We start from the raw sequence: 12,325 nt of genomic DNA on the forward strand, positions 1-12,325 counted from the left end.
ACTCCGAGAACGCCAAATGCATCATAGAACGAGACAATTTGGACTTGCGGCACTGAACTTGGCCCATTTTCTTGAGCGAACCGGTCCAAGGGGTGGACAGCAGGCAACACTTGAATCACCTTTGGTGCATGCCCAATTGGCAACGAACGCGTGACCTTCCTGAAGAACGGGTGCGAAGTGTGTCATTATCGCGACAGTGGAGGCTTCCAAGACGAAGTGTACTGTGCACGCACGTCCTGCTCCGGCCCACTAGTTGCACTGGAAATAGTCTGCCTGGAAATAGTTTACTCGACCCACCTTCAATCGCCTTTATTGCTATGCGGAGTACGAGACTCATTAGTATTGTGTGATCAAGGTTAATTATTGTTCGCACCCCAACCACTTTTCAATGGCGGGGTCACATTTCTGCCCGACACCGAGTTGTATCTGGTACTTCCGCAGCATAATGTAGATGTCGTCACCATAACACGAAAGCACCTGCATGCGCGTGTTGTAGCAGATACCAACTTGCCCACCAGGAAGCTCACACCGGCCGAACGGTCTGCTCTCGCACATTTCAATCGTTCGCCTCGTAGGTGAGCTCTTAGCGAGAAACATGTCCGAGGGAAGCCTCGGGCAGACAGCCGCCTCGAACTTCTTGAACACTTCGCGAGTACCGACGTTGTCCAGAAAAGGCTTCTCGTCTAGGCAGGATGCTGCTGGGATTCCGGCCTCGGGGTTGTACACGCAGTAATCGTCGTTCAGGTTGCACGTTCCGAGGAAGCCGTTGCAGCAGAGCTGGACTGGGCGGGTCAGCGAAAAGTCCGAGACGAATCGCAGTGGCGCCATGTCCGGCATCTTCTCCAGACGCGGCAAGAAGGTCAACAGCAAACGTTGCAATAAGGGCACGCGATCAAAAGACGGCAGCTTCTTCAGCACGAGCATCCACGCGAGCGTCAAACTCTGGAGATTGGGCACACCACTGAGTGCTGGGATATTCTCGAGGTCTGGATGAAGGCCGATGTGAACTGTCGATAGCCAAGGCATGTCGCTGAAGAGATCTTTGGGTAGCATCGCGAGGTTCCGACTGCCTGGTTTCCCTTCTAGATGACTACAAAACACAGTTAAAGAGCTACATCGTTATAAAATTCAATCGATGCGGATAGATGGGTGGTAGCTTACAGAGTTTGGAGGTACTTGAATTCACTCGCCCATGGTGGAATGCACTGAATGCCCGTATAGAATAGCTCACTGATAGCAATGATCAATACATTGTTGTGGGACCACACACCACGATAGATAAACGTACATTGACGCCAGGTAGTGGCAAGATAGTAGTTCATCGGGCAACGTGAATAGTTGTCGGTTAATTATCTGAAGCGACCTGAGCTCTCCAGCCTTCGCCAGTGCTTGCACACTTTCGTAGGCATCGATTGGGTGAATCCATTCATCGTACGTCTTTGGGGAACGATCGACATCGATCAGAATTCGGCACGGACACTCTTCCCCGACGAATCTCCACCGGTACGAGTACACTACGCACTGAGGATATCGAGAACACTGGGTATACGAGTCGGCCACAGCTTGGTTAGCGAAAATCCATACGACGACACTGAACGCGATGAAAAAAACCGCGAGCACTTTCGGCACGGGCCGCTGTCGAGCTCTAGTGGGTCTCGTGCTCTGCGTCCTTGCTGTTACCAAACGCTTGAGATGAACTATCAGGAGCACGTCTCCAATGCGCATGAGTCGGTAGCAAAACGAAAGATTAATTCCAACTCGGAGGACGAGGTCGAGCTTGGATCGAATTCGTAGCGAGTCAAACGCCAACCGGAAAACCGCGACTTCGGACGGATCGGCGAAAATCCTCGCCGACTGCTCAAAGCTGCCGATAGGAAGCACCTTCACGTAAGTTGCGAAGACCGCGTCATCAAACTGGAAGTTGTAGTAGCAGTACACGAGCACCAACACAGGAAAAACGATCGCTGCTATTAGGTCGAAGCTACGAAGCAAAAAAATATAAAAGTTAGTATGGTTGAGTTTTTTTCTTTTTTTTCTTACAAACCAGGTAAACAGAGCTTACATTGAGCCAGCGATGATTTCACCCATTGCAGTGAATCTGCCGACCAGAATCTTTATTGCTCCAGCCAAGGAACCGACAGAGATGAACCCAGTGTACCCGTACACGAGAGTCACGGGGCTACCCGTTTCAAGCAGCTCCAGAAGCACCGTCATCTGCATAGTCAAATTGAACACTTTCAAGCACACATTCTGGAGTCACAGGAAGGTTAGTACCCTATCTGTAGCACACCAATTACCCGAGTGGCCGGCCGTACCCAGAACTTCCGTTTGCTTCCTCGAAAAGATGTTAAGTCGTGGTAATGAGTCTTAACTCGGTCGCTAGCAGTGCGCATCCACGAGTCTGTCACCGGATTCACTTGTAAATCTCTCGGCCGAGAGTTCGCCGCTTGAAACCTAGCGACAGTCATCCGCCAGCGCAGCATCTTCACGATAACATAGAGGTTGCAGGCGTCAACAAACACTAAACTTGCTGCTCCAACCTTGGTCATCACTGGGTTTGTATCAATTATCAACCAGAATCGACCATTGTCGTACGAGGCGGTGCCCATTAACCAGTTTGCAGCTTGGTTAGGCGCCAACGCGATGAATAGCAGCCACGTCGTCCACAAAATACACACCACCAGAGTCCCCAGTATCGGGAGTCCAAGGACGCCGAACGCTTCTCGAAACGTTAGTCTCAGGTGATGATGTCTGTCTTCACTCGCTTGTTCCACCTCCCGCACCATACACGCAGCAGGGACTATCTGGTGGTTCCTTACTGCGGCCACAACGACGGACTGAGGATTTACTCCCAGGATCTTTTTGCTTGTACCATTGTGAAGCTTCTTGGGAACAACACGCGCAGTCCTGACGCCAAGCGACATGACTTTGGAGGACTTTGGTAACTTCGCCATTCGCTGGGCTGGCGCACTTGAAGAGATGGAGATTCCTGCAGAATTTTTGGATAAACCACGTCAGGTCTAAACGTTTTTGCTGTCTCGCTCCGCCGAGAATAGGCACTTGTGCACGCTAAACGCTATTTCTGCTTCGGAGTTTGATGGGTTTGTTGCAGCCACTAAACCATTCAATGAAACACTACGGTTTAGCTGGGAGGGGCGAATCCCATACAGCAACTTCGGCATCCTTTGTCTGAATTGTCCAAGGCTGAAGGCTCACATATAATACTTCGGCGACGTACTATTCTGTTCCCAGCTTTATTGTTAGCGCGAACGCAGGATAAGTTAATGGGTACAGTACGCAAAACTGCATGACTGAATCAACTGTAACATGTCCTTTTAATCTGGTAGAGTCCTGACGAAGTCTCGATTCTGCTCGCAATTTGCTGCTAAGTCACTTTACGAAGCTCGCTCTTCTTCACCCGACCGGCTCGCTAAAGCCTGCTACCTCTTTTGGCTGATCTCACGACATCGGAGCTTACGAGCAAAGTCATGCAATAGTAGCATACATACTGAACTGCGTGTTCAATCGGATAACTCCGGTCGGTTGGCAACTATCAACCGGTCCGTGCTTGTCACTTTCAGCCTCCATCCTTCAGTCCAGAACCTGCCCATGCAGTTTGTTCCTGTTTAAGTTCACGTCCTAATGGATCCGAAGAAAACCCACAGCCAGCCAAGGACCACGTGACAGCACGAAGGGATGGCTGAAGGAGTTGTTTACCAACAGGATTGAGCTTCAATCGATGCCATTGGTTGGAGATCTGGGAAACTACATCAAATGACCTCTCCCCGTGAAGACTCGAGCTAAGGGAAAGTGGGTCACTCAACTGCAAGCTGCAAGAGAAGCTGTTCGAAGTAGATGAAGCGGCTCCGTGCAAAGAGTTCAAGAGTATGATCTTTGGCAAGCGCCAACTGACGCTATTACGCAGTGGCAACAGTTTCATTTGAAGCGTTTGGCGGGACCCCGGGGTCCCCGCTTGCCCCGCCAGCTGTCATAAGCAACCGGTATATTCGGTAAATTCAAGTGCTAGATGTATGTATCTATGCTATGTATCTCTTGAAGTATCGACGCTCGAGTTGCACAGAGCTGCAGAGTTCGCAACTTTGCGTGCTCGACGCCGCTGCTGTGGTAGGCGCTAGCTTCTAGCAGTCAGCTTGAATCTGCTTGGTCGTATCTTCACCAAAACGCTTAACAGAACAAACGAATGCAGCAGCTTTGCGGTCACGACGATTTCAATATCACGTTTGCGCCGAGGAACCTCTGCACCTCCAGTTCGCCTAGACTTCATACTGGATGCAAGATGCTTGAAGGTGAAATGAGCTCTAGCTAAACTCGAAAAATTATCACAAAATTGTCACAACCTATATATATTATCACTGCCCCGCCGATAAAAATAAATAATTCCGGTCGCCATCGGGACATGATGCGGGGTCCGGCCAATAGCTTCATTTGGGCGTGGGATTCGCTTTTCCGCAACGTGCTCGACTACATCTTCCCTCGTGCCGTCATCGACGGTGGCTCAGGCAGCAAAACTTCTGACTTTATGTTTCTGTTGGAGGATGTTTGCGTCTTCCGTGGAGAGGAGGAAGCGCCTCATGTGAGCATCAGAGAACCGAGCGTTCGAGACTCGTGTGGACCTACGGGAACGTGCCGTACGTGTTTGGATACGCTGCGTCAGGTTACCACATCGATCTCGTCGCGCTGCACTTTGGGGATGAAAACGGAGTCGTGATGAGGACTCGTATCGGAGCCTACAACATTGAGCTTAAGGAGCACCGGTTCGAAGCTGTACTCGCGCTGTTGAATCTGTCGTTGCTGTTCCCAGCCATTGTGGAGAATTGCCCCCTGTACGGAAGAGACGAGTTCAAGGGCATTACAACTCAAAGTGGCGCTGTTGTGCGCGCGTACCCCACGTTCGTCGAGAAATCTGTCCTGGATGCTGATCGTTTCGACTATTTGCTGCGAGTTTACGAACAAATGGAACGAGCTGGTGTTCCCAACGTCGATCGTCTAACAACTCTGGATTTTGTCAAGGGGACGGCAGCATTTGAGCCGCGCGGAACGACAGAGAGACCGTCCTACCTGCTCGAGTTGGTTGGTGCGTTGTGGTAGTGTGGAAATGCATAAGTTAGCGGGCGCTATATTCTATGCAGTCAGGAAGCACTGTCCTGGCAGAAGCTCAAAAATACAATCTCTTCTCTCTACTGCTTGCCTTCGGTCATGTCGACATCATCCTTCGAGTCCGTCTTGTCCTTCGAGGAGGAATCTCCCTCACCCTGAGTGGTGTTATCACCTGCGGTCACCGTCGTGCTGCTGCTGCTCCTGGTCATCGATGAGCGAGACTTGCGCAGGTTCTTCTTCATTCGGTCGAACATACGCTGGTCCGCGCGTGATACCGACGGGAAGACGCGGTCGAACGCGCTGATGAAGTGGTGGTGCTCGATTCCTAGAGTCGTGGCGCCAGCCTCGAGCTTGGAGAAGTCGGTCTCGCGCAAGGCCGTGATACCGGCTTCGCGAACCAACGCGCTGAGGTCAGCACCACTGAAGCCCTCGCAGCGAGGGTCGGCGGCGATCGCCTCCAGCTGCACTGACGGGGCCAAAGCGCACTTGGCACAAATGGTCTTGAGAATCTGGTGGCGCTCCGAGGCTTGCGGCAGCGGCACATACAGCAGCTTGTCGAGACGGCCAGGACGCAGCATGGCGGGGTCGATGATGTCCGGGCGGTTGGTAGCAGCGATCACGAACACATTGCGACGGCCGTCCAGTCCGTCCATCTCGGTCAGCAGCTGGTTCACCACGCGCTCGCTGACGCCGTTGCCACCGCCATCGCCGGAGCCACTCGAACGTCGAGGCGCGAGCGCGTCCAGCTCGTCGAAGAACACAACGCACGGGGAAGACGCACGCGCGCGCTGGAAGACCTGCCGCACAGAGCGCTCCGACTCGCCCACATACTTGTCCAGAAGCTCCGGTCCCTTGATACTGATGAAGTTCGCACCACTTTCGTGGGCGATGGCCTTGGCCAGCAGCGTCTTACCACAACCAGGAGGTCCGTACAGCAGCACGCCAGCAGGCATGGACAAACCAAGAGCCGCAAAGCGTTCCGGGTGGGCAATCGGCTGCAGCACGGCGAGCGAGAGCTCGTCGCGCACTTCGTTGAGCGCGCCGATGTCGTCCCACGTGACGTCTGGGATCGTAGCGAAGCCCTCGCGCTTGGAGCTCGGCTGGACCTTCGGGATCGCAGCTTCAAAGTCGGCCATGGTGATGCTGAGGGGCGCCAACTGCTCCTCCGTGAAGGGCTCCACCTGCGCGCGCAAGTCGTCTGCCGCAGACGGCGCGTCCTTCTTCTCCTCCACGTCTTTCTCCTTCTCCGCCGCCTTCTCCTGAGTCGCATCGACCTCCATCGCGTCGTCACTAGTACCCGCGTCCGACGTCTCGGTCTCGGCTGAGACGCTGGTGGCATCCACCTCCGCCGTGATCGTCTTGACCGCGTTGATGTTGGTGAAAATGCGGTTCACCGCCCCCACCGCCGCCTCCTTCGTGAGCGAGACCAGATCCGCGCCCACATACCCGGGCGTGCGACGCGCGAGCGCTGCGAAGTCGAAGTCTCCCTCCAGCGTCATCTTCCTGGCCAGCACGCGCAGAATCTTCTCCCTGGCCTCTTCGTCCGGGATGCCGAGACAAATCTCGCGGTCGAATCTGCCGGCGCGACGCAGCGCCGAGTCCAGCGCGTCCGGCCGGTTGGTGGCTCCGATCAGCACGACGGGCTTGCCGCCCGTGTTCTCCAAGCTCAGCGAGTCGGCGCTCGTGAGCAGCTGCGCCACGATGCGCTTCTCCATGCCGCGCGCGGACGTCTCGCGCTTGGGCGTGATGGCGTCGATCTCGTCGATGAAGATGATAGAGGGCGCGCGCGCGATGGCCTCGTCGAAGAGTTCGCGCAGCTTCTGCTCCGACTCGCCGGACATGCCCGAGACCACCTCGGGCGCCGAGACCTTGAGGAACGTGGCGCCGCACTCGCCGGCGATGGCGTGGGCCAGCATCGACTTGCCCGTTCCCGGGGGGCCGTGGAGTAGAACGCCGCGTGGGGGCTCTACGCCCAGGTGGGCGTACACCTCCGGGTGGGTCAGAGGGTACTCGATGAGCTCGCGCACCTCCTGCAGAATTGCCTGGATGCCGCCCACGTCGCTGTATCTGGTGGTAGGGCGTTCTACCACGAAGCCCTTGCTCTCGTCCGCAGCGGCTGCGTCGTTCTCCTTGTCCTCCTCGTCCCTCCTGGACTTCTTGCGGATGATCTTGATCTTCTTGACGACGGGGCGCTCAGCGGCGGCAGAACTCTGCCCGGCATAATTCTGCTGGATGGCGCGGTTCAGCGAGTTGCCCGCGCCCGAGGCCGCCTGCTGCTGCTCCTGCGCGCGGATCTGCTGCTCGTCGTCGCTGTCGCTGTCCGAGCGCGAGCGCTTGGGCGTCTCCGAGCCCGGCGACTTGCTGCTGGGCTCCACCGCCGGCTGCGCCTTCTTCAGCACCTTGGCCACCACCTTGCGCAGCGCGCCCTGCGGCTTGCGCTGGTACTCGGCGTACGTGTCGCGCAGGTGCGCGGTCACCGTGGCCTCGCTGGGCCGCGCGCCGCGCTCCTCGCACTCGCGCAGGTAGCGCCGCACGTGGAAGCTCACCTTGGCCTCCATGCGTTGACTGGCCGTTATGACCTCACAAAGTGGTTCAGGTTGCTGGTTGAGGGGGCGCAAAACAACTTGAGCCACCCGGATTTGTATCGGGGGTGGCGCAGGTTGCAGGTTGAGGGACCGGCGTGAAGTTACTGAAAAACTGACTTTTTTTACTACGCGATAACTTGTACAGTGACACCTCCCTCTTGACTATGTGTTCCCTATCTGGTTAGGATTCCTCGACTGCAAACGGGATTATATGGATTTCACTATAGGTGCTCTATAACTGATCAAAAACTTCTTTATTCTCTAAAAGGTCGCCACTCAACCCTCTAACTGGACGCCGTAGTAATAGATCCAAACTCATATATTTTTCTCAATCACTTGCCTGCCTCCTCCCACGTATGCCATTGCTACCACTACTCCCGCCACAACAAATCGAGCGAAGAGAGAAATTTTATTTGGGATGCTAAGTTGGAACAAAGAGTTTGCAGTAACTGCAAGCTTGTAAATACTGATAGATAAGCTAGCCACAGTATTTTACAATCAGCGCAGCGTACATATATATTTTACGAAAAACTAAAATATAATGATGTCGAGACAACTAGGGGCTATGCAGTAGATACCAAGCAAAAGATAAAACTGCAGGCATGGTGGCAGGATATCGGGACAACAAATATTCCCATAACCTCACTGTATTGAAACCCACGTACAACCTGAGGGGATGCGATTCTGCTAATACCAATGAGAAGAAGGAGTAGGAACAGACAATACCGCGCCTACCGTTATTGGCTAAGTTCTGTCTGTGTGAAGACGAAACAAAACAAGACTACGAAAACGCTGGAGGGGTACCAGGTAAAGAAAGCCCTTGTACTGTGCACCTAACATATGAAAATGTAGCCATTAGAAGTGTAGCCATTTCTTTATCTGATCAATTCTTTAACTGAAATAGCGTATTAGACCGAGCGAGCTGGGTGTCATTTATAGAGGTGTGAGTGTATTAAGTGCCCAGTATGTAAAACAATTCTTGCATTTTCTCAAAGATCTATGGCGGTTTTCGAGTGCTATTGCTGTCGCGTGATTCGGTTCTCAACAAGAATCCTTTTCAGCGGCTAACGGCACAACATACCCCTGATTTAGAATGTGGCAATGTTGTGCCAATAGTCGCGGCAATAACCAAACCCTGATTTGTATGGTGTTGTACAGATTGGCTCAGGTTGCTCGCTGGGGGTGTTTGTCCGCTCCTAAAACATTAATTTAGAGTTTGTCCGTGTCTAGATGATTTGATGAAATATATCGACTGGCGGCTGTTGTTTGAGTTGGTACAGTAGTTTAGAACCGTACAACTCATTAAACATTTTGCATGACACTAAATGTAGTAATCTGTTTATGAAACGTTAATAAAAATATTCATGTAATATATTGCTACTGTAGTATCAAAATAGTTAGATTGCTCTATACTACAAAGCTCCTGGCATATAAACCGGATAAACGAAACTTTCAAGGTACCGTGCGAAACTTATGTCGTTTCGGAGAGCAGAATGCATTGAAGATAATTCTACCAGCACGACACAATAAGGCCAACGTTCTAGAGACCTCCGTTTTTCTTTTAGAAACCCTACTATTTCGGAACTCTTTCGACACAACTACATTACCAGTCATTCGCAACACTTGTGTACTAGGGCCCGCGTGGATGGGATAGGAGGATGTTACCTTAAATCTATAAGTAGTAGTTTTTTCTTAAACTAACCACCGGTATCTCCTGCGCCTACTTCGCAGCCGCAGCACCTGCCCCGTAATTCGCCTCAAACGTGTAGATTCTCGATGTGAACCGGCATGTTTCTAGAAAATAATGAAACCAATCGTAGCTTTGCAGCTTGTAGAAAATGCAATTGCTTACCTTTGCTCCAAGCCCAGTAGCAACAAAGACGCAATGAAAAGTTGTATATCCACGCTATAGTGCATTCGCGTCAGAGCGAGTTTTAAAATTTTTTGTCGCACAACAGCGGCTAATATACGCTAGCCCTTGCACGCCCAGGTGCAAAATACTCGCCAGAAGCAGCAGCAGCCTGCTACTAGCAGGCTTTATCGTGCTGGATATTCTAAACATTGTATTAGATAAGTGACAACAATGGAATCTCAATTCAAAAACAAATCAAACATTGTACTTGGTGCTGGTTGACCATCAACAGCGTACAACAATTCGTACTCGCGTATGATTGATAAGCCGTATTCGATAAGTCGTACGCAGGGCTTCATATCATCGGCTATTTTGACGATCGGCATGATACTGATACAAGTGTCTAAAGCAGTGGGGATGGATCAACTGATCTTGATACACGTACACTCCGCGCCAAGTTAATATGAACACCCACGTTTTGCCCTCTAGCTCAGCCATTTTTACGAGTTGTGCCACGGCGTTTAGATATGTTGTTTGTGTCGTTAAAACACAGACGAGACTTGTTTTAACGTCCCCAATAGTGAAGTTTAACGTGGGGCTACCATACAAGTGACCGTTTTGGCCATTGCGACAAATATATGAACACCCAATCCCATATACAAAAAAATAAGTGAAAGGAATGATGGTGAACGGATGGCTACGTCTATAACAGCCACTAGCCCAAGGCGTGGAGGCAGCTCGCCGCTACCAATGATCTCGCCAAGCACACACCGCCGCTCCCATCGAGCTGGTCTCATTCTACATTTGATGGGGAGGGGTGCGCCACTGACTCACTGTTTCAGTGCTTGGAGGCTTTGGATTCCCGGCACGAGTGTACTCTACGCTGTCAGAGTTCTTCCACTCGTCGATGTACGAGTACAAGTGGTCTTTGAACTGTTTGTAAATGCCGATGTCTCCTGCCTGAAGGTATGCCGTCAGCCCGCCTGGGATAACGCACATCGCGATTTCACGCGCCTTGCATTTGGCCTTCACGTCGCGCGAGATATGAGCGCGCATTGGGTCCCACACGAGTGCCTTGCCATCAGCTTGGAGCACCTGTGAAAACCCGTGTCGAGCCAATTGCACAACAGCTCTGAGTCCACCCAAGCTTTGGGCTGGTATGTCACATACACACCTCCGACCCTTTGAATGCTCCGCGATCCTTTCTTGTGTTTCCAAATCAAAGCGGAGGAAGCTTGACACCTGCTGCCGTAACGGCCAACACAGCCGTGACACGCATCGACGAGAAGCCTGTCGACTTCACCACCACATGCCGAGCACCGCGAACTTCGACGGTTTGCTCTCGCGCATCCTCGAAATACACTGCGGTCTCGTCCATGAGAACCGTGTGGCGGAAGTTGAACTCGCCCTTGTGATCATGAAGGCATCTTATGTACGAGACCGCGCGGCTGACAAGCTGCTCGTCAGTAAGTGTCGTCAGGTTCGTACGGCGACGCAGCGACAAGTCATTGCGCTTCATGAATCCGCTGACCCAGTGTGGTGAAGCTTCGAACAGGCGAACTTGACCGTCAGAGACCTCACTGTAGAGCTGAAGTGCCTGGGCAGCTATCCACTCACGGGTCACCTTCTCCTTCTTGAGTCGGCGCAGCACTATCGCCTCCAGTAGAAGATCTTCAAGGTGCCCCAGTGCTGGCTTACAACCTCCACCAGGGACACGGCTCCGCGTTGGCGGCGCAGTCAAAATCTCCTCCCGTTGGCGCCACCAGCGTCGGGCCGTGGCCGGGTCGAAGTCCCACCCCAACGAACGGAAGTGCGCCGATGCTCGCGATGGCACTCCTTCGCCGACGGTATTAATCCAGTTGATGACTTCTTGCTTCTTCCAGTTGCTGATCGAGTTGCGCTTGGGTGTCATCACCGCGATTTAGGAATGGGCTGGTTAGAAGGAGGTCGAGCTCTAAAGCAGATAAGACTTGAGGATGGCCAACGGTTTGGGTGAACATTTAAAAAATAAATGTCCGAGGACCTTAGGGGAACATTTTAAAAATAAATGTCCGGTCTTTTATTTGATACAAGACTTCTATTTTCAGGCACTCCAACCAATTCTTGACCGGACTTCTATTTCCTACAGGTCTTGTATTCGGGAAAATCCGTTAGTGGTATCACCTGATATTGATACAACTGATACATGCACTAGCCGAGCGCCGCCGCTACGCGGCGGTGATTTTTTAGTTTGTTGGTGCTTCGCTCGCTCCGCTATTGGAGCAGGTTACCTACGCTTCGCTACGGCAGTGGCGGACCCGTTCCGCTCGCCTCGTCGGCTCGCTGCACTACTCTCAATGTTTAGTTACTACTACAGAGGTTGGGCGGGCCCTGCGGTCCCGCAATATCGTATGATTCGGCGACGGGGCCGCCTTCGCTGCGCTCGGCAGCAATTTCAGCCAATAGGAATTCACGCGATCTACACACGGACAGCGCGTCGTTCTGATTGATTCTTAAGATATACCGTATCGTCGTAGTCCTAGGGGTCACTTCAATAGCACGAGGTACAAATCTTCAGCACCGTCATATGCAAGCAAATCATGATTTTACTGAAAAATGCACTACGATTTACTGTCTTACTCCCTTTCGCTATCGCTGGCAATATCATCGCCTACTCCGATGTCATCGTCTGAGTTGACTTCTTTGTCGGCTAGGCTGCAGTCCTCCAACTCCTTGACTATGGCGCTTGCGATGTCCTCAGTGTCGGCGTCTCTCGCACTTTCGATGCCGC

General features: G+C 52.4%; 4 protein-coding genes across 4 annotated transcripts; 1 reads left to right on the forward strand and 3 right to left on the reverse strand.

Moving 5' to 3' along the window:
* Nucleotides 1-360: 360 nt before the first annotated feature.
* Nucleotides 361-2,609, reverse strand: PHYSODRAFT_483648 (hypothetical protein; the record flags this gene model as incomplete). The annotated part of the gene is made up of 6 exons (XM_009521807.1): nucleotides 361-1,090; nucleotides 1,162-1,230; nucleotides 1,289-1,635; nucleotides 1,699-1,981; nucleotides 2,063-2,250; nucleotides 2,316-2,609. The coding sequence occupies 6 exons, from the start codon at nucleotides 2,607-2,609 to the stop codon at nucleotides 361-363; spliced, it is 1,911 nt and encodes a 636-aa protein (XP_009520102.1).
* Nucleotides 2,610-4,417: 1,808 nt separating this feature from the next.
* PHYSODRAFT_325890 (hypothetical protein) lies at nucleotides 4,418-5,109 on the forward strand (the record flags this gene model as incomplete). The annotated part of the gene is made up of 2 exons (XM_009521808.1): nucleotides 4,418-4,649; nucleotides 4,676-5,109. The coding sequence occupies 2 exons, from the start codon at nucleotides 4,418-4,420 to the stop codon at nucleotides 5,107-5,109; spliced, it is 666 nt and encodes a 221-aa protein (XP_009520103.1).
* Nucleotides 5,110-5,119: 10 nt separating this feature from the next.
* On the reverse strand, nucleotides 5,120-7,676 carry PHYSODRAFT_554855 (hypothetical protein; the record flags this gene model as incomplete). The annotated part of the gene is made up of 1 exon (XM_009521809.1): nucleotides 5,120-7,676. The coding sequence occupies one exon, from the start codon at nucleotides 7,674-7,676 to the stop codon at nucleotides 5,199-5,201; it is 2,478 nt and encodes an 825-aa protein (XP_009520104.1). The 3' UTR covers nucleotides 5,120-5,198.
* A 3,386-nt stretch (nucleotides 7,677-11,062) lies between these two features.
* Nucleotides 11,063-11,467, reverse strand: PHYSODRAFT_436394 (hypothetical protein; the record flags this gene model as incomplete). Its single annotated transcript, XM_009521810.1, has 1 exon — nucleotides 11,063-11,467. A coding segment is annotated over one exon (405 nt), but the record flags the coding sequence as incomplete, so codon positions are not given.
* Nucleotides 11,468-12,325: the final 858 nt, after the last annotated feature.

Source organism: Phytophthora sojae, assembly GCF_000149755.1.
Source record: "Phytophthora sojae unplaced genomic scaffold PHYSOscaffold_2, whole genome shotgun sequence".
NCBI lineage: Eukaryota > Oomycota > Peronosporomycetes > Peronosporales > Peronosporaceae > Phytophthora > Phytophthora sojae.